This window comes from Drosophila miranda, chromosome XR, assembly GCF_003369915.1.
Source record: "Drosophila miranda strain MSH22 chromosome XR, D.miranda_PacBio2.1, whole genome shotgun sequence".
In the NCBI taxonomy this organism is placed as follows: Eukaryota; Metazoa; Arthropoda; class Insecta; order Diptera; family Drosophilidae; genus Drosophila; species Drosophila miranda.
The window spans coordinates 31,711,988-31,734,170 of NC_046674.1; the positions used below are offsets into that span (position 1 = coordinate 31,711,988).

General features: G+C 43.9%; 1 protein-coding gene across 6 annotated transcripts in view; it reads right to left on the bottom strand.

Annotated features, from left to right (window-relative positions):
• Window positions 1-22,183, bottom strand: part of LOC108151473 — a 61,228-nt gene that overhangs the window by 30,470 nt on the left and 8,575 nt on the right. For 2 of the 6 annotated variants that reach the window (XM_017280102.2, XM_017280101.2), the window contains exon 1: window positions 844-1,600. The exons of 2 other annotated variants lie outside the window; for them this stretch is intronic. In XM_017280102.2, coding sequence (XP_017135591.1) covers window positions 844-1,213 — 370 coding nt within the window. In that variant the 5' untranslated portion in view covers window positions 1,214-1,600. Of the gene's footprint in view, window positions 1-843; window positions 1,604-22,183 lie in introns of those variants that run through there. 2 more of the 6 variants (XM_017280104.2, XM_033388014.1) reach the window with 2 other exon arrangements.

The window sequence follows — 22,183 nt, forward strand, 5'->3', positions numbered from 1 at the left end:
TTGGATCGTTTTCACAGCATTGTGAGCGCTATTATGCTTCGGTAAGTAATATCCTAGTACGGCGTGGACCAGTTTTTATCAAGCCGAGTTTACCAAGTACAAAGCTGGAATTTTTTAATAATTACAGTACCTTAAGGACAGTCTTCAATTCGAATTTGTAATTGATTTTGAGTCGTGTGTTTAAGGTGCGGCTCGCAGGACCGATCGCATAGAAGTCTCGGATATAGCCGTTTTGGTTCGGTTTTGTATGTTTTTACATAATTTGAACCCTTCTTTATGAAATCACACAAAGCACACCCAGTCACAACCCAAATTTCTTTTTATCGTTAGGACAGTCCAATTGATTTTTGAGAGTTTTTCGATGTCCGCTGGCGACCACAGCCACTAAAAAATAATTTTCAATGTGGGTGTCGTATTCAAGTGTTATTTCAGATACATTTTGTTCCTTAATCTACTTTAATGAATATTGCTATTAATTTTTTGGAAATTTATGCTAAATGGAATAAGGATTTGGTGAAAATTCAAGTTCCCCGTTTTCTTTGGCTTGTGCCGGATATATTTGTGCCTTAAGTGCAGCTGTACATAGCTCTTGCCGATGAAGAATATAAGTATTTATTTACATCAGTTACATCAGTGGTCGGCTGGAAAAACGTTATTGTATTAGTGCCGACCAGTGGTTTACTGGATGTACGAGATATGTAGGTCCCCGCGAGATAGGCCCGTGCCGACCACTGATGTATGTATGTATGTATGTATGTATGTATGTATGTATGTATGTATGTATGTACATAGTGTGTACATATGTATTTACCAATGATACCTCTCTTGATTTCGCTTCCTTACCGAAGTTGCTTTTGTAATGGTGCTGGTAGGGCTGTATATTTGTGTTGCCTGTGGTGTTGTTGTTGTTGCTATTGTTGTTGTTGTTACTGGTGCTGTTGTAATGCTGACCGTAGTGATTATTGCTGGTATTGCTACTACTACCTCCTCTACCTGCTCCACCTCCACCTCCACCTCCACCTCCACCAACGCCTCCTCCTCCTCCTCCTCCTCTTCCTCCGCCGCCCCCACCAGCAACAGCAACAGCACCAGCAACAGCACCGCCAGTGCTATTGCTGCCACCATGGTGCTGATGATGGCTCAGATTGTGCATCTTGGAGGGAATCCGGTAGCCCGACTCGTAGTGTTTATACTGATTGTAGGTGAAGCGCATTGTGGGGGGATAGCTTTACTGGTCGCTCTCTTGCAGTTATCTTAGAACGTTCTGCATTTGCTGCCTCTCCTGCTCTCCTGCTCTACTGCACTGATGCTTCTCGTTCTCTTTTTTGGATATGTGCTCTTAGTGTACTCTATAATTATGTGCGTAGGCATAGATTGGTCTTTTTTTGGTAATAATTATTGGCACGTTTTGTTCTTGTTCTAGTTGTTAGCTAATTTAGTTTGTTGATTAGTTTTTTATTTGGCATTTCATTTGCTTTTCTTTGTACATTTCTTGTTCGTGTTTTTATTCTTGATGTTTCTGATAAATGCGTTACAATAAATACATTTGCAGTCGGTTTTTGTTGTGGTTGCTTTGTTGTTGTTGTCGGCCAGCTTTGAGTCAACAAACAATAAAAAATTAAGAAAATAGACGACGGGGAAAATCAATCAAAATCAATTCGCACGCGAATTGCTCGGGAAAACGCACACGAATCGCCACCAAGTCGCCCGCGAAAGCGAAAGACGCTTTTAAATACCGCGCCTGCGATCGGATCGCGGCTTGAAACGCCCAACAACAAAGTTTACATTTATTTTGAGTTATTTGTTTTGTTTCGTAAATTCGCTTTAGCGTTATTTATCTATTTATTTACGGCCTTTTTGTTTTTTTTACAGGCGTCCGATGCCGATTGTGTATTTCCCTTTGCGTGCGTTTTTTATCGCGACCAAGCCGAACCGAAGCCAAAGTCCAGGGCAGGCAGAGCAGCACGAACAATTAAGAAGGCAAATGGAAAGGGAAACGGGAAACGGGAGGAGTTCGATGATCATCGCCTTAAGTGCACTCTATCTCTCTCTCTCTCTCTCTCTCTCTCGCTCTGTCTCTCTGTCCGTCTGTCTCTCTGTCCGTTTGTCCGTCTGTATCTCTGTTTGTTCCGAAACTTGTTTCCCTCTCGGAGGAGGAGGGGGCCCACCTTGAAATGTTTCCTCCTTGCGCTTGGGCGCTTCCTAGTTGCTCCTCAATTAACAGTTACACCGCAGCAGACTAAATCGTAGAACTAGAACGGGTTTCTTTTCCCTTTTACTTTTCTGCACCCAAGAGGAAGAGAGAGGCAGCTCTTTCGAGCGGAAAAAGGGCAAGGTCGGAGTGGACGCGTCGGAGCCGCTCCACCCTCTTTTCATTTATTTTTTCGTGTGTGTTTCGCTGCGAAGGTGCAACAGCATCTACACATATGTACGTACGTACGTACATATGTTGCTTCGTAGTCGGGTGCAACTCGGTTCTTGGCCTAATCGATGCACCTTGCGGTGCCCCTCCTCAGCCGCGACTCGTTGACACAGATAATGCTGCCAGCAATGCCCCGTTTTTTGTATTTATTTATTTATTTATTTATTTTTTTTTTTGACAATCAAATGCCAAGCAAGTTCTTGGCTTGATTAAATGCTAATTGAAAATGTACGGGTGCACGGTGCCTTTATCAGTCAAGCAGTCTTACATACATAAATATACACACATGCATATGCATATGCATATGCATGTATGTGTGTACATGTACATATGTATAAACCTTTGTATATTAAGTGCCGTTGGCTTTGTGAAATATCTTGATCTTGTTTCATTGACCCACATTGAAATCATAATAAACTCGCCCGAAATGAGCAGAATTAGACGGCTCTCAGCTGATCCGATGGACGGACCAGAGATGTGTTCATTACACCTCGAGGCTTTCATTTTGTTCAGTAAGGGAATACTATCGAAAGACTCGAGTCATATATATGTATATATAGAATATTTGGTAAATTCAGCTCACATCTACACATTTGCTCCTCTCCCTTGAAGTCAATTTATGGTTTTTATTCCATGTTAAACCTCATTGTTCGCTCCCCAGAAATCATTTATTCAGAAATTCTTGTATACGTCTTTAAAGTAGAAAAATGTAGAGGTAGAGAGAGAGAGAAAGAGAGAGAGAGATAAGTCTCCATTATAATAATGATAGATTAGTATTTTCTCCGATTTGTATTTTTCATAAGGGGGTTATGTTGATTTGTGTGTGGCTGGCTGGCTTTTGAAATTTCTTATCAACACTTGTTTTTTGTACAGAAAATCAATATGGAAACAATTCAAATATCTCTGATGAAGGCAGGAGAACAAACTGCGAAATCTGAATGTATTGGAAAGGACTTTGTTGGGGGACTGCCGCTCTGATTCGGGTTCAGTCTGGTTCGATCAGGTCTTGTGGGGCCGGGGCCGGGGACTGCGACTGGGCCTAGTGGGCCGCTTCCTCTCTGGATCTGTCCCGCTCTGGCAAAGGCGATTAGATAAACGCGCGACTTCGCTGAGAGACCTTTGTCTCTACCACAGACACGATCGGCACTCCTTTGGAGGGACTTAAATTGAAACGGATTTCCCTTTTCTTTCCGCGATTGGGCCGATTGAACACTACCTTGAGCTAGACAAAGCAAAAGCAATGCAGCACTGCATACACATATATGTATATATATATTTATATATGTATATATATATATATATATTTATATATATATATATATTTATATATTTATATATATATATATATATATATTTATATATTTATATATTTATATATTTATATATTTATATATTTATATATATATATATTTATATATATATGTACATTGTAATACATATGTAGACGTAGAAAGTTATGTGCAAATTCCAGGGAAACACTAGGCACGCACAAAAAAAATACGGAAAAAAAGTTATAGTAGACTCGACTGAAAACGCAAAATATTTCAGCTGACACCGAGACTGTGGTTGAACCGATACCGAAACCGACCCCAAAACCGATACCGAAACCGAAACCGAATCACGAGTCAAGCGGTGGCACGATGTGGACACTTACGCTGAGATCGATGAACTAAATCCCGAAAGAACGACACACTGTAATGATGCCTGGCCGCGCCTGGCCAGATGCTGCCCCCTCAGGCAGAGAGATAGTGAGAAACCCAGAGAGAGAGAGAGACAGAGAGAACACTCGAAGCCCAGAGCATGGAGAACTGAGAGCGAATCGGAGGCGGCTGCGACAAGTGTACGCGTGGCTGACAAAAACTATGACGACAACGGGTTTAATTGATATCTATGTGTGTGTATATTTTTGTGAGAAGAGCCCTCGCTTCGTGCCTGTGTGTGTGTGTGTGTGTGTGTGTGTGTGCGTATTGTTGTGGTTCGGCACTGATTGCAGCCGCGAATTGATAAAGCAGCGCCCAGCGGGAGAGCGCGCGACTGAGAGCACTGGAAGAGAATCAATATGCACATCTTCGGAAGCTGCGGTCGCGGCTGCCGTAGCGGTTGCCGTAGCGGTTGCTGTTGCTGTTGCTGTTGCGGCTGCGCTATGCCTTTCCCCCAGCCCAACCATACGTACACGAATTCGATGTGTAGCTGTTAATTAACAGCGGAGCGGCCAGCACACGCTTAAGTGTGCGCGCTCGATGATGACGATACGCACAATTGCGCCGCCGATGTTAGCGAGCGCGAGCGCGGTCAATCCCAGACAGACAGTCAGGGTCAGACAGAAAGGAATGTCTACACACCACACACTTGGAGCAGCCGTAACCGTACATGTGTACGTCAAGCGATGTTTACGTCTGCTTGGGAGCACAGCAATACATATGTTGGCAGGTGTGACCAGATATCACTAGCGCTGATAAGCTCATATCCAAGCAGATATTCCATGTACATACATATGTATGTATGTTCCATGTATTAAAGAAGGTGAATCCAATATACCGTATTTGCCTAAAAGCGTATTTTCTTCAAATTTGATCACACCACACTCACACGGAAGAGGTGTGGTGTGGTGTGGTGTGGTGTGGGGTGGGGTGGGGGGTGGTCACATGTAGGCCTCAGCTGAGAGCTCAGATCCCAGCTGAGCGATTTCGATCCCACTGGCTCTTCCGATCGCGCTCTCTATCGCTGTCTCCCGCTCTCTCACACACGCACGAGCCCGAGCATTCACGAAGATCACTAACGTCGGCTTCCAGTAGCGCGCCAGCAATAACCACAGCTATAATAGTGTTAATTTCTCCTTGGTTGCCGATAGCTGGCGCAGTGGATGAGTCCATTGAATTACAAAATATATGTATATGCAAATGCATGTACATTCGTACATACGCACATACGTACACACGTATCTACGTTCTACATATGTCTACGTATATTTTTGTATTTAACTAAATCAAAGCAAATATGTTTTTTTCTTAACATAATGGTCTACAGCACACATGTAAATCGCATCCAACCTCGGCATCTTTGGGGCACAGCAGATGGGAGAAGCGAGGAATAGAGCAAAGAGAGCACGCACCCGCTCAGCACAAAAATGTGTGTTATCACAAAAAGGGAGGAGCAGCAGCAGCAGCAGAAAGAAAGAACAACAACAGCTGATAAGTCTTTTCTTTAACATTGAAAATTGTGAAGAGGGCAATGGTGCCGCTTTGGGGGAGCGGGGGGGGTAGCGTGTAGCTCTCGTGCGTCCACATTCGAAAAATACACTACAAGAAGCTCATGCGGTGAAGCAGCGGTGACGCCCATCTTTTTCTGCTGTTGGCAGCACTGGACAGACATTTGTCTGTTCTCTCTGCTGATGACAAGCGCCGCTCGAGAAGCTGCTGACGCACATCTGATGCACGCAGTTCTCTAGACGGAAGCCAAAGACTAGGAATGAGGACTTTCAATAAGCTTATTAAGCATAACATTCCGAAATGTACTGTATTGTACTGCACTTCGTACTAATTCTACAACAGGTCACAGTAGCTAAGGAAAAGTTAGATGACCAATAGATCTACTATGGCACGTTCGTGCGCGGGCATTTCCGCCCATGATTATTAATAAAAGCTTTCCTCAAAGTCTCTCTACCATATTGAACTATATATCTAACAAAAAATCCCAGAAAATTGGCCCTTTTACACTTGTAACAAAAATTTTAATTTTATTGGATTGTTATTTGTTATTAGTTTGCAGGAAACAAATTTAGCTTTGGTCCACAACCAAAAATTAATTTTTTTCTTCAGTTTGTTTAATATTACCGAAAAACAAACGCTACAGTCGTTGGATTTAAAAAATAAATATAATAAAAACGAGGGGGAACGTTGAGTTGCTGCGGACACCGCAACTCTACAGTTATACCCGATACTAAGTCAGTATGGCTCTCCTCCGGCAGACGCCGCTAATATTAAACGACACGACAAGGAGTGCGTGCGAGAGAGACAGAAAATCAGTCTGAGCGTGACGTCGGGCGCTGCGTAGCCACTGCAAATTGATTTGTTCCTTTTGGCTATACAAATTATCTGATCTGATCCAGATTCAGCAATCTGATAGATATGGTCATTATCTATGATTTTGCGTTTTTAGTTTTCTCGAATGTGCAATATTGTGGATGCAACAGATTTTCGTACTTTGTGTGGGCGGAAGGGGCTGGGGCGAAATTTTGAGATACACGTTTTATAGTAAGATCTAACAGGAGTGCGGATACCAAATTTGGTTACTCTAGCGTTAATAGTCTTTAAGATTTGTGAATATCCCCAGATTTTCGTCCTTTGCGGGGGCGGAAGGGGGTGTGGCGAAATTTGGACACGAAACGGTCAAGGTCCGATATCACAGGAGTGTGGATACCAAATTTGGTTGCTCTAGCTTTTATGGGTTCTGAGATCCTTGAACTCATATTTTGCAATTGGCAAAACCGACCATGAAACCTGTGTGTTAGAGAGAGACAGAGCGAGAAAGAATGAAATTGTTTTCTTGATTCTGGCTATAATAATTATACGATCTGGTTCAGATTTTGCATTTTAGAAGATGTGGTCATCTTCTACGATTCTGCGTTTTTAGTTTTCTCGTATCGTCGAAATTTTGGATGCCACAGATTTTCGCCCTTTGTGGGGGCGGAAGTGGGCGGGGCAAAGTTTTGAAATATTCTTGTAGCAGTGACTAATCACAGAAGTCTGGATCCAAAACATCGTTGCTTTAGCTCATATAGTCTTTGAGCACTAGGCGCTGAAGGGGACGGACGGACGGACGGACGGACAGACAGAAATGGCTCAACCGACTCGGCTATTGATGCTGATCAAGAATATATATACTTTATGGGGTCGGAAACGATTCCTTCTGGACGTTACACACATCCACTTTTACCACAAATCTAATATACCCCAATACTCATTTTGAGTATCGGGTATAAAAACAATGGAATACATTTCTGTATGAAATTGATTTTGCGATAGCAAAAAATAAAAACGAGCAGGAGCGTTGCGAGCATTATTATACCCGATATTATACCCGAAACTAGTTGAGTATGGCTCCCATCCGCCAGAGGGCGCACACTGCACGATGATAATGTGTGTGAGGGAGAGACGGAAAATGGGTTAGCGAATGGACGAACACTACTGGCCAAAACAATTAGTACACGCTTATGAGCTCTCGTTCATGCTTATACAACTTTTCTAATAAACATAATTAAAATATCAAGTTTACTATTAGTTTTCTAACCTACAGTAGACTATAAAAATATTTATCATACTTTTCATTTTAAATATATATTTTATGATCGATTAAACCTAAAAAACATAAACAACGGTTGGCCAAAATAATGGGTACAGCAATTCTACAAAGCAAAAAACTAAAAGCGTATCAACATTTTTCCACTTTTTTCTTATTATTTATAATCTTATATTAGTATCCTGTATAGCCACACTTATTTTGGATGACTTTGGCAATTCTTCTTGGCATACTAGCAATAAGTTTGCGGCAAGTCTCCACTATAATGTCATGCCACGTTTTTTGCACAAATTCGCCACAATTCTTTTTCTTTTCGAAAAGTATTTTTACCAATTCGACGTTTCAAGTCACCCCAAAGGTTTTCAAATCGGTTTAAGTCAGGAGACTGACTTAGCCAAGCCATAACGTTTACATTTTTTCCCGTAAACCAAGCCTTGACCACCTTTGAGGTGTGCTTTGGGTCATTTTCCTGTAGAAAGAACCATCTCAAGGGCATGTTTTACTCAGCATAAGGTTGCATAATATCTGTCAATAAGTTTTCATACCCGAATTGGATCACAGGATCAGTTATGCGATGTACCGGCTCAACGCCATGCCAATAAAAAAACAATACCTATACATCGGCCTCCGTTCTTAGCCATTTTCTTTGTGTACCGGAAGCCGAATTCTTTGTCTTTGGGTCGTTGTATACATCTTCTGGAGTCATTATCACAAAGATATATTTTTTTTTTCGTCTTTCAATAATATTTTTGTTCCACTTTTCAGACCCAGACCATGCCAAATGATTTTCAACGACTTTTTGCCTCAGCTTCAAATTTTTTACTCGGAGTAAGGAAACTTTTCGGACTATACGTCCGTTTAAGTCTGTATATTGAAGTCACCGACGAAACATCAGACCTGATTTTTCTTTGCCAATTTGAGCGGATATGACCTTGGCAGACATGAACTGATACTTTTTTGCAAGACTGATGATGCGGGTGTCCGTTGTTTGTAAAGATTTCTTCTTCCATCCTCGACTTTCAGTAAGCACTTTAGATTTTAAATATGAAAGAACTTAATAAAAACCAACAAGCCTCTGACCAAATCCTCATCAAATCCTTTAAAATTTATAAATAATTTGGCCAGACCAAAAATGCCCATCCAGCAAAAATTGAAGCATAGAATTTTATAGATGTAGATATGGTCATTCTCTATGATTCTGGGTGATATTTTTAAAGATTTTCTCGCATCTTAAAAATTTTGAATGCCATTAAGGGTTGGCTGATCTAGTTTAACTAGTCGAACAGATATACATGGCTTTATTGACTCGGCTTTTGATGCTGATTAAGAATATATATACTTTATGGGGTCGGCAACGCTTCTTTCTGAGTGTTACACACATCCACTTTCGCCACAGATCTAATAGTGGTAGTGCTTTCCCCATCTAACTTAAGTATCCAACATCTGCTTTGTTGAACTTTGCAATTGTGAAAAGCTGATGAATGCATTTATAGATCGGACCCAAACCCTTTGTAGCTTCAGCTTACCGGGGGAGGAGTGTTGGGCTTTCGAATGCAAAATTGGTAATTTTTTTGCGGTATTTTTTTCAAAAATTATACTTGAAAAAGTCAATTAAAATTAATTCTTTTGTTTTTAAATTTTATTTGTATACCGTTCGGTATCTCTTGCCCAGTGCCGTAACCCGATATAATTTTTTGTTTTACAAAAACTACCAAAATTGTGAATTTTTCAACAGTATTCATCGTTGAAATGGTATTTTTGACGCATCTACCTGATGGAGATAAAACTCTTTGCCGCAGCAAAGGCTAACAAAAGTCAGATATTTTCGTTTCGTATGACTGTTCAGAAAATCTCAAAGTAATTGATCCCCTACTGCTAGCTACCGCCTAATCTCGACTTAAATTTGTTAAGTCAAGAAACTCACGAATTTTTGGCAAATCGTTGGCTGTGCGCACGTACATACATACATATCCACAAAATCTGTGCTTCTTGACGCAACGCACGCTGAATACCCTACAGAGAATTATTCTCATGTGAATTCATGTGCGAAATATTTGATGTATTTTCACATACATACGTATGTATGTACATTCGCCCAGTATATTAGCAATCGTCTTTGAGAAGTGTCACAACCTCTAGTGAATTCTAAAGTAATGGGTGTATGCTTCGACAGCGCCGTCGAAAAAAACCAACACAAGCAAGCAGACCTCAAATGCACGAGAAGACGTGTGCACCAATACCAACAAATCGCAGTCGTCGGCCGCCTCATGTACACAGCGTGAGAGCGCGGTGGCTTTCGGAGCTCTCTCGTGGCTTTCAAAAAATTTCAGAGAGCCAAATTTCGAGCCGACAGAGTGTAGGGGCGTTAGTAATCTTACTGCTATATTGTCTTTGGCTACAGTTAACTTTAAAACAACTTTAAGTAAATTAACAAAAATTTTATCGGAACAGAACTATATCGAAAAGAGTTTTAATTGATGTATAGTGATGGGTAAGGCGGTAATGGCCATTTTAAACACTTTTTAGTTTTTAGAAACAAGGCGAAACACACGGAACACCCTGTGCTCAGTTTCTAAATACCCATGTGTGTATTTGTGTAGCTGCGGTCAGTATAAAAACACTGAACATTGAGCTGCTTTTAAATGAATTTTGAAATACAGTTACAGACAAAATTGATTGTAAATCGTTCAATAAATACTAAATACTGAAAATGGTTGGATGCCGTGTTATTGCTCTTTGCACGAGGATGAGTCTTCTCAGATGTTTAGCACCTTGAATAACCCCCTTCACGGTCCATACTCTCCATACTCCGTATGCCGACTGGTGGGGATTTGAGGTTGCTCGGAGTATTACCCAACGGTCAGCTTCGGTAGATGCCTTTTTACTGTGACTCTTCTTGTATTCTGCCATATTCTGACTGATTTTTAATGTAATTATGCGCAACCGTAGAGCTCCTTCCCATTTTTCCTTACTTTCCTCTATAAGCTTTAGCCCCCGTTCATTTTACAATATTTCTGGATAACGATTCACTTCAAAAATCTTAGGGAGAATAAAGCGCAAGAGCAACTACAGTAGAATCCGATTGTAACGTCCCGTCATAGCGACGAAAATTCAATGGCTTGGTTGAATGGTCCCCATGCAAACTTATATGAAAGGGCCTCCGCTCAGTACGTCTCCGCTTTTAGCGACAAACCGGCTATTGCGACGTGCCAAAAAAGGAAAATAATAAGCGAAATAATGCCAACAAATTTAAGCATCTAACGACGATCTCAGAAATGTAGTATGTATTTATCAGTGATCGGCACCGATTTCAAAGGAAGAACTGGATGAATATGTTCTTATTGATACATTAGATGGCGGACAGGACTGCGACGACAACGTCGAAGCTCAAAATGAAGATGTGTCAGCACTTAGCGTTTTGAAGGCATTTAAGGCTGCAGAAATTCTGAATACATTTTTCCATTCAAATTCTTCAATTTTAAATAATTCTGTGCGCGGCTGTTTTTATATTGTTACTGCTAAACAATCAAAAATTACTGATTATTTAGAATAAAAAGAAAAACCACATATAGAAATAAATCCTGTTATATTATGCTTATGAATATGCATTATATGTATACGACTTATTGTGAAAAAACCATGTTATTGAATTCAATTTTTTGTTTGATTTAAAAATTAATTAGTTTTATTTTTAAACCTATTACAAACGTGGCTTGTGGTTACAGCGTCTTCCGGGTATAACGACGTAAGATCGTCTGTCCGTTGAGTGTCGTTATACCCGAGTTCTACTGTATTTTCTTTCAAGCGAGTAAGAAATAACAAATGTTAGTGGTTTTCTATATATAAAAAAAAAATAAAAAAAATAAAATACAACTAGCAGAATCTACAAACCATCGCTTGGTCCCGCCAGTCTTGGGTCTTGAGTCTTGAGAACAGGATTATTTTCTATGGTAATGCCGCATGAGAGGTTGGGTTCTCTGTCCTCGAAGAAGGTTTTCGGTAATTGCATTCGGGGCATCCACCCACTCCGTGCCCAGATAATCAGATACGCAGTTGTACTCGTAGCAGTTATTTACTACTACTACTACTACTGAAATTACACATCCTATTAAATGCCCACTGAATCTCTCTCCCCTTCTCACCTTGCCCGCACCCTGCCCGCACCTTATCCGCCCCTTTGCGCGCCGATGAAGTTTGTTTTCCCTACTTTTTCGTTTGTTGCAAATTGCAATCTCAGAAAATGGAAAAATTCCAAAACAAATGAAACATCGTATAAATAATTATAGAAGCCAATTGTTCCTGCAGGTCAAGCGACTACTATATGTACAAGTTGTTGTTGCTCCAGTTTTTGTTGGTGCTCGGACTGCTAGTGGTGCAGATGCAGGGCGCAGGGTGCAGGGTGCAGGGCGCAGTGTGCAGGGCGCAGTGTGCAGTGGGGAAAAGAAGGAACACAAAAGTACAATAAACCGTATTAATAAGTGCAGGTTGTAACCTTGAACCTTGAAAATGCTCAGTAAATGGTTTTCGTGTTGCTGCTGCTGCTCTTTGGGCCGATCGACGCTAAGATCGCCGCGCCACGCACTGGGGCCGAGAAGTAGGGTATAATATAATACATTCCCTGGTACAACAGCAGCAGCAGCAGCAACAACAACCATCGACACAAAAAAAAAACAATAATAATAATATTAATACTCGTACATGAGATGCAATCATCATCATCATCATTGGAATTGGATTTGGAATCGGCATTGGGTGGGGTGGGGCGGGACGGGGAGGGGAGGGGTTGGGATTGTTCTGTCAACGAACAAAATGTTATAAATTATACATCGCTGCTAAATGACAAATGTGCGAGGCAGAAGTAAAATGTTAAGTATTATTAATTAAATTTAGTCGCCAGAAAAAATGGTCAGCGAATTGAGGAAAACTTTCTCGCGGTCTTGTGGTTTGCGTTTGGGTTTCCAGCGTTTCCTGCCGGTACTGCCGGTACAGGACGGACTGAGGCTGAAAGGATGAATGTGGTTTTGGGGAATGTGCGCCTCGCCTGATCTAATTTGTCTTGCTTCGATTTGTTTCGATTGGCACCCCAATTAGTATACCCACCAGAATTGCCAAATGATTTGCCTTGAAATGACGAAATGTGCGTCTCACTCCAACGGGATTCGCGAATCACACCGAAATTCCAGAACGAGATCGAGAACGGGAACGGGAACGAGCGAACAGCCCTTTACCTTTGGGGGGATGGGGAGGGGGATGGGGAGGGGAGGGGGATGGGGAGGGGAGTACCCATATTAGAGGCTGTATGTATATTATGTGAGGCAGACACATACATATGTATGTACATATGTGTGTACATACTCGTACGGATCTCAACATCTTAATCATGTTAAATGGTTAATCACGATTTTATACGATTTATTTCGTATCGATTAACGCGACGATTCTCCGTCTTCGTCCGTCTCCGCCTCCGTCTCCGTCTCCGTCTCTTGTTCTCCCGTTCCATTTCCCTCTCATTCGGTCTTCTTTTTCTCACTGTCTATCGTCTGCTTTGAACTGGGCTTTCGACTCGGGACGCGACAATAAAACGCTAACAACAATATTAAACAAAACAAAGTCCTAATGAAACCAGTAAGGAAGCTATCTTCGCCGCTTCGAACTTCGCATACCCTGTAAATCGACGACTACTAAGCCGGCCTCGAGCACGAGCACGGCCAAACCAGAATTTTCAACGATTTCTCGCATAATCATGTGTTGAAAAGCAGCGCGGTACAACTGAATTTCACCATTGTACAAGAGTAGTGTTTCTGTAAATGGTTTCGGTTGCACTCTCGTCCGCTAATGGGCATCCGTCCAGCGCGTACAAAATATATCTTCATCATCCGGCTCTGATAAAACGTTACTTTGCCCCGAAAGAAAATCAACTACATCGAAATCCGTTCCCAACGAAGTACCATCCGGCCGGCATATCTCGCCCACCGAACCCGCCGAAGGATCTGACGTACTTTACTGCCGTTACAATGCAAAATTTCTGTGGTAATAAAAATTAAAAAAAAAAGATAAGTCAGTCGAGATTGGGCTTATTCTCTGGGATTTTTACGCGGAAGAACTTCCATCGAGAATCATCTTTCTTATAAGAGATATTCATAAGGAAAATATGGTACTAAAAAAAAAATAAAATAAAAAACCAAAAGAATACCTCTTGCTGATTTTAATGTTTGTTATTCAAAGTTCATAAATTACATCGCACGTCATTTGGGTAATTAGCCAAGTTTCAATAATTTAGAAAATAACATTGGGACATAGCATCGGGAACTGTTTCATGGAAATGCCCTTATTGGGTCGCCATGGGCAAAATTTAAATGTTCTGCAAAGCGAGCTGTTATTCTACAAATCAAATTAGGCCAAAAAATCAAAAACATTTACAAGAACACCGATAAAGTTCTCTTTGTTTTCATATTCAAAAAAATAAAAATAAAAACAATAAATCCAACAGCGATAAAAAAAACACCAGACATCAATTGTTATTGAAAAAGTTTATTCTGGCAATTTTTTACGGGTTCGCTCGTAAAATAAAATCCGCAGAAAAGACGAAACAGCAATAAGAAGAAACGAACACTAGGCGGGAGCCGAAGTTTTGATGCTCTTTCCAGATTGGGTGTATCTATGTAATGATAAAAATGACAGAAACCGGCGGCTCAGTCGCATACTCGTTTAACTAGGGCATTTCCACCATGCCAATAATAGATTTCGATATTCTTTTCTTATATAATTTAACCAATTGACGAATAATTTCATTAACTTTGATCTTAAAACCTATTAGAATAATCATGATTTCGTATACTATTACCTCCTAGTCTCTCTATTACTATTACTAGTATCTCTAAAATATTGAACTGTGAGTATCTGAGAGATCCCAGAAAATTGGCCCGATCTCGGGTAATTTTTCTCTTTTGTTAGCCCGCAATTTGGTAGTAGATCCCTGCGCAGATTTACAACAAAAAAATGAAATGTTTTTACATTTCATACATGTAGTTCTTCATATATTATCACAGAAAATGCTATACATATCTTATAGTCCTAACCAAGTCGCAGAGTTTTGCCATTTTGTAGCCCAACCTCAAGAACCAATCCCGTTTTCTGTAACGAAATGTCAGGTCATAGTTTGGCTTGTATCTTTAGAAACGATCATTCGATCGTATAGAGGGCAGGGCATCCAATTACTATTCAAATAGAAGAACATTTTTTGTATTCCATTTTCGAACATTTTGTTCTACGAGACATACACATGTATCTAAATACTTTAAGTGGTGAACCTCCGCACCCTCTGCCAGGGAACAGGAACAACATCAACATTAACCGTTCGAAGTTAAGCCTTTCAACAGTCGCTGTCTCTTCTTAGGGGTTTATTTTGCCAACTTTGTTATAATTGCTTCAACTGCTTCATCGCATCGGCCGCCGATGCTGCTGTTTGGTTAATTATAGCAAAGGCAACAGTGGCGGCCAGATATCACGCATACGCCACACTGCCCGCCGGTGATCTCAGCTGTTCAAGGCATACTCGGACAACGGAATAACAGTAGCAGTAGCAGTAGCAGTAACAGTGGCAGTATCAGTAACAGCGACGTTACAGTGCCGCAACAGTAACGTAACAGTAACATAAAATAACAGCACAGACGAACGAAATGAGAGCCTTAGGTCTAGCCGCTGTTGTTTAACAGGGGAGTAGGCATGTGCCCGAGGGGAGTACGAGTGTGTGCACGTGGAGTGGGCGGTTAGGTTTCGTTCATGGGGGCTCTTCTAGGACCCAGCTGTTGGCAAAGAGCGGAAGGGGATTACTTGAGGCAATACGTATGTAAATAGCTGGTATCTTAGCTCGCACGCCATTCTCTTCGATCCATTCGATCTCTCTCTCTTGCTCCCGCTCCCGCTCCCGCTCTCTTTCTGCTTCTTTTCTGCTTCTTCGTGCACTTAGTGGTAATTTGGCGCGTGGCTGTGGTCTGTGCTGTCTGTGTGTTGTCTGTGTCTTCAAATCGCCGTTTAGTAGATTATGCAAAGTGCTCGACTGTTCGGAGCGGGGCAAGGTAGTAGAACAAGTGGGTGTGTGCGTGTGTTTGCATATGTTTATGCTTAGCCCGCCAACAGCACACACACACACACACACACACACACACACACACACATGACCGGAGAGCGAGTTTTCATTAGGAGAGGGGGAGGGGGAGGGGGCGGGCCAGCGGCAGGTGCGATTGTTAGTGGTGATAAGGGCCACAAAAAGCGCGTTTCGCTCAAGTTTTCTTTGCATGTTTGGAACTTCCGGGGCAGGAGCCTCCTCCACATGAATGATCAATCTCCGTGTGTGTGTGTGTGTGTTCTTTTTTCCCCCTTCCCGTAGGCATTTGTTGAACGTGTCAACAAATACATCTGGTCTGGTGGTTGCTCCAAGCTTCAATGCCTTGTTTGGGATACCATCCGGTCCTGGTGCCTTTTTATCCCCAATTCTCCTGGTAGCCGCTATCACCTCCTCAACAGAAATCTGTTGCCACAGCTCGAAGTCTTGGCTCGAGAAGCTCTCCTCCCGATACGGGTGCTGTGGGAATAGGGCCTCCACGATGCTACGAAGCAGGATCGGGCAGGTCACTTCCGGTGCTGACTGGCTCCTTATCCTCTTGGTGACGACCTTATATGCCGTCCCCCAAGGGTTGACGTCAGCCTCCTCGCATATCTGCCTGAAGCAGGCTGACTTGCTCTCCTTTATGGCACGTTTAAGGGCTCTTTTCGCTGATCGGAGTTCCTCCCCCCTGGTGTCGAACCCAGGGCGACCTCGTGCTCTCTGGTAGCACCGTCTTTCTCGTAGGCAGGCTTTCCTTAGCTGGTTAACCTCCGCATTCCACCAGTAACAGGGCGCTCCTCTTCTGCAAGGCTTCCTTCTTGGCATTTCCGCATCACATACCTCCTCCATGAGCTTCGCCAGTTTCTGAGCCAGGCCCTCTGCCGTTTCTCGCGCAGGGCTCCAGCTGGCGTTGCGCAGATATTCCGTGAAGGTTTCCACATCCAGGTGGTCGCCCTTCCATTTAGGTCCGGTAATTTTGGCTAGCTGTTTTTTCGTTGCTGCTCCGCATTCGAAGTGGATCGCCTGGTGGTCGCTGAACGTAAACTCCTCGCTTACTCTCCACGTAGATCCCCTATGGAGTGAGACGCTCATGAAGGTTAGGTCGATAATGGACCCTCGACCCGCCTTGAAGTAGGTTAGCTTCCTGCTATCGTTTGCGAGTATTACGTCCAAGGACGCAAATTCCTCGAGCAGACACGTGCCTCTGGCGTTGGTTTCTTTACTGCCCCACTCTACGGACCACGCATTAAAGTCTCCCGCTATTATTACGGGGGCTCTTCCGCGCGCGTCTTCCGCTATATGCGCTAGCATACTTTGGAAGCGCGCTAGGTCCCAGCTCGGCGGGGCATAGCAGCTATAGAAGGTTACCTCTCTAAGCCTCGCTCTAACAAATCCTTCGTTGGCTGCGCATATCTCCTGGGGGTGGATTTGTACGGCCCAGATGGCCGCCTTGCCGCAACTGCTGCTGGTCCAACCGCTTCCTGGTATCGCCCTGAATGGCTCGCAGATGAGCACGACTTCGGTCTTCCTCTCCCTGACTGCTTGTCTCAGGAGAGACTGAGCAGCTTCGCAATGGTTTTAATTCAGCTGAGTACACCTCATGCTGATCTTTTAGTCAGGGCGTTCCTAAACAGGGGGGGAACAACAATCTACCGCTGCCGGCCACGTGCTTCCAGTCTGCGCTCGTTCCCTTGCAGAGCATGCACTGAGGTTCCAGGCTACAGTCCTTTGCCAGGTGGTTCTCCTTTCCACATCTTCTACACAGCTTGGACCTGTCTACTTTGCTACTGCACTGTCGTGCCATATGCCCAAACTCGAGACATCTAAAGCATTTGGTGACTCTGATTCGCTCACGCAGTCTGCATCTTACCCAGCCCACTTTTAGCACTCCTATTTTCAGAGCCTTCTGGGCGCTCTCCGCTGGCAGCCTGATTGTGGCCGTCTGGGTTCCGCCGCATGCCTTTCGCAGCTGGATGTCATCCGCAGACAGCTCCGCCAATTCCACCTGGCTTCTCAGAGCTTCGCATATATCCTCCGTGGTGGTTATCTCGTCCAGGTCCTTGCACTCTACGGTCACTCGGTGCGACAGGCTACGGCTACCAGGCTTTTAAACGTCTCCGTCTCCTCTCCCGACTTGTTGAGCTGTAACAGTAGCTCTCCTTTTTGGGTCCTCCTGATCCTGGCGACCGCATCACCGAGTCCACGCAGGGTTTCGTCCGTCCTCACCTTGCGCAGTATCTCTGCGTAGGTCTTTTCGCCGTTGGTGGCAATGACGATGGCATCTGGTCGCGTCTTGTCCGCGAGCGCTCCAGTCGGCTTTTGCGGCCTCTTCCTTCTGCGTCGGTTGGACACCGTCAGGAATGGGGTCTCCTCCGGCTCCTTTCTGTCCCTTTCAGCGTGGGCGTCCTTTTCGACTGCTACTCCTGGAGTGGTCTGGACCTCGACCGCTGCCTTGGTCCTCTTTGTCCGGGGTGTTGGTGCACCTGCAGCCTGTTTCCTCTTAGGCTCCGGGAGAGGTCTAAAAATCGGTGACGTTTGAGAAGACTGGTGGGTCCTTAGCGCCTTCATCGTGCAGCTGGATAGCAACCAGCTCATACAGCACCCTTATACTCTCGATCGAGTCCCGCATGGGTTGGTGTATGGATCGCCTCTTGCCATCCTCGAGCATCTCCACTAGCTGTGTGATCACTCGTCCTAGATAGCGCAGCGCTGTGCTGTGTGGGTGTGTGGGTGTGTGGGTGTGTGTGCGTGGGTGTGTGGGTGCGTGGGTGTGTGGGTGTGTGCCTGGGGGATCTTGCGGTTGGCATCACGTGGAAGCAAGTGGCTGATAAGAGCATGAATAACAACAAACGTTTATCAATTCTCTGTTTGCTCTTACACAGTAAATATCTCGGACATTGTCGATTATCGCGTCAAAGCGGCATCACTTTAATCAAACTACATGAATGGGGCCACACCCACAAAACCCACTGATGAATGGCCGAAAGCACAGTAGCAACAACATCGTGACTGCCCCAGAGCCTTCAACTAATTAGCACATGTGGAATCTACTTCGGGAGCTGCCTCCTAAACGGACAGAGCACTACATGCTACTGGTGTTGGGTTGCCCGCCAGTTGCTCAATTCGTCAGTGAGCACTAGTGAGCATCAGCGAAACTAACTGAGCAACAAAACAAGTGAGAGGGCCCCTGAGCAAGGAACAACTTCAGCACAAGAGCTAGCAACTGTCGCCAGGTAATTGTCACTGGGTAGGTGACTACGGGTCGGGTACCGAAGGAGCTGCTTGCACCAAAAATTCTACGCAAAATTCTAAATGTGCTGCACATATCCTATCCTATACTCTTCGAGTACCACTCCAATGTTGAATAAAGACTGTCGTTTTGTTATAGCGGAATGTGTACCAATTTTCATTGTCAAAAAATGAGTTCAGGGTAAGGTAAGGTTCAGGTCAAAATCACTTAGAGACGGGACGTGATGGTATACCGTAAAGGTCTGCGAAGATTCAGATGTTGCTCGGATGTTCCTTGGCAGTAATTATAAGATATTTACATACACACATGCATACATGCAGACATATGTACATACATACATACATATGTGCATGCCGCTTTGCTTCTCTTCCTCTGAGGAGGCTCCGGGAGTGTGCTGGTGTACCCTCAGAGCGGTATGGTCTGAGATCCTGAGATCGCCTTCAGATGGGATATGTGCTATTGGATAAAGATGCCCCCACAGATACGAATACCCGATCTAGCTTCGTAAATCAGGCGTGCGATCGGACAGAGAAAACAAAGACAGCCACAAGCATCGAACGGGCAGCTTTGCAGCGGCTGTTGTTGCTTGTTTGTCGGACATTTAATATGACGCATTTACCATTTCGTCTAAGATTATAGGTTTATGCTAGACTGCCTTGAGATGGCCATGTGACGGCGACCTCAGCTCTGACGTGCACGACACGTGTAACACTCGAGCCGTACAAGGGGAAGATTGGTCAGCCCCGCTCTGTGGCTGAAGCGTTGATGCGATGACGCGACGATGCGACGATGCGACGATGCCACGATTCGGATCCTGAACCACATCAAACCAGATCGCAGATCGAGCGGAACAGCAAAAGCAGTCTGCTTTTAATTTTCAGTTTTCGATACTCCACGATCAGTTCTTCGGGCTTAGCGAGGGGGCGATTGGGACAGGGAAAACAGGGACATTTATTGGCTTAATATGCACAGGTTATACACTTTTTAGATAGTTCAATGTTAGAGAGGCTTTGAGGCAAAACTTTCATCAAGAATCATCTTTCTTATAGGAGATAATACCGAAAAGGTGAACATTAGCTTATTTTAATGGGTTTTTAGGTCAAAGTTGAAGGAATCATATGTCGATTGGTTAAATTAGCCGAGTTGCAATATTCTTAGAAAATGATATCGGGACACTAGTATTTGGAAATGTGATTTTACTGGCTTTTAATTTGTTGGCCTCGGCGGATTTTCGCGGTACACGTACCTTTGTACCTGTCCGCGGTCCGGGTCTGTCTGCCTGTCTGTATAGGGTAATTTTTGGCTTGGAGTGTAGGACATACATATGTACATATTGTATGTGTCCGATATGTACAGGCTTACAGGCGTGTGTGTATCTTTATGAGCGGGGCGAGAGTGCACAGAAGATGAAGACGAAGACGAAGACGAAGACGACGACGACGGTACTGTCTGATAAGATTTTGTTTACTTGTGTCGGCGATGCCTCGCGCGCTTCTCCCGATTTTCGGCAGTGCCAAGAAAAAGAGAAAGCACGACAAACCGTCTGACAAGTGCGAAGAGAGAAGACTGAGAGAGAGATAGGGGAATAGGGGGACAGGGGGATGAGCTCCGACTATAAAATGCCCACTCTGAATCTTCTGGATTCTTCAAAAGTTCCCATATAAATATTTATCTGATCGAGAAAAGTTTGGAGCGGTTTGCACACAATATCCCTGTTACATTTTCCCTGGGCTGAGTCTCCTACATATGCATGAACAGGTCCCTGCGGCCCAGGAACCAAATTTGGTTACTCCAGCTCCTGGAGCCAGGAAAAAAACATGGGAGAGACCTATGGAGAGACCGGACAGGACAGGACAGGACAGGACAGGACAGGGATAGATGGCTCGACGGATCAATGACTCTTGACTAATAGACTTGGAGGACTACATATGTATATGTATATATGTACATATTGGCATTTCCGCACGCTCTTGATGTCCAAAAAAGATTTGGCTTTTACACGGAAATGGCCATATGCATGCTGCCGCCGCCATACCGCCCCGCGAACACAGTATACCCTGGCACTGTTTTCGATTAGCGGGCATCAGACAGAGGCCAGAACACGGCACGGAACCAACACATGCACATGCGACCGCATGTGAGCGCCTTGGGGTGTGCGTGTGGAGCGTGATTCGATTCGATTCGATGCGATGCGATAACTATGACGAGCATTGCGACTCGGATTCGGATTCGGATTCGGATTCGGCTTCGGCTTTCTGGATGCGAAGCGAATCCAGCTGGGGGAGGAGCTGACAGACCCAGTCAGACCCAGAGGCCTGCGATTGAGGCAACGCAAAATACTTTGATTGAGTCGAGTCGAGTCGAGTCGAGTCGCTGCGGCTGGTTGTTGTTGTTGTTTTTTTGTTCGCTAACGTCACGTGACATGCGCGTGCCTCGATTCTCTGACGCGCTGCGCTCCTAATCGCTCCTTCATTTGTTTGCCCTCTTTCTTTCGTTATTTTCGTGTCACGTTGCTCTCGCTGCTCCTCCTAGAAAATATTTTCGATTGGTCTCGTTTTGTTACAGTCCCAGAACTCCTCAGGCGTGAGCCTCCGACCTCCGCATAGGCAGTTTTTATTCGGCTTCAAATTCTGAGGGAGCCAAGGGAAAATCTCGATACCTCGAATCTGGGTTAATTTGGAAACGAAAGCGAAAACTCGGAGATCCAAACTGATTTTCTGATTTTCAAGATCGCTGGTGTTTTCGCCCTTTATAGATTGCTCGAAATTAAGTGCGAGACGGCGGCATGGCCTTGGGGACTTCGATCTCCGCCAAGTTGGAACACTTTTTTTTATGGTCTTTTCGATGCTCTTAAATTAAAAAAAACAAGCAAACATGAAAAAAACTCGAAAAACATAATATTGTGGCAGCATTTGGTATTCCTACGCAGCCAATGTACGATATTTACTAGATTTTGAAACAGGATCAAGACATTCTAAAATTTCGCTAAGACTTCATTTAATATTTCCACATGCAAAACAGATCTACAAAGCGGAAGGGACAACGGTATGGATATGCCAACACCCATAGATTCTAGTGGATCTAATCGTTGGGAATCGTGAAGTTT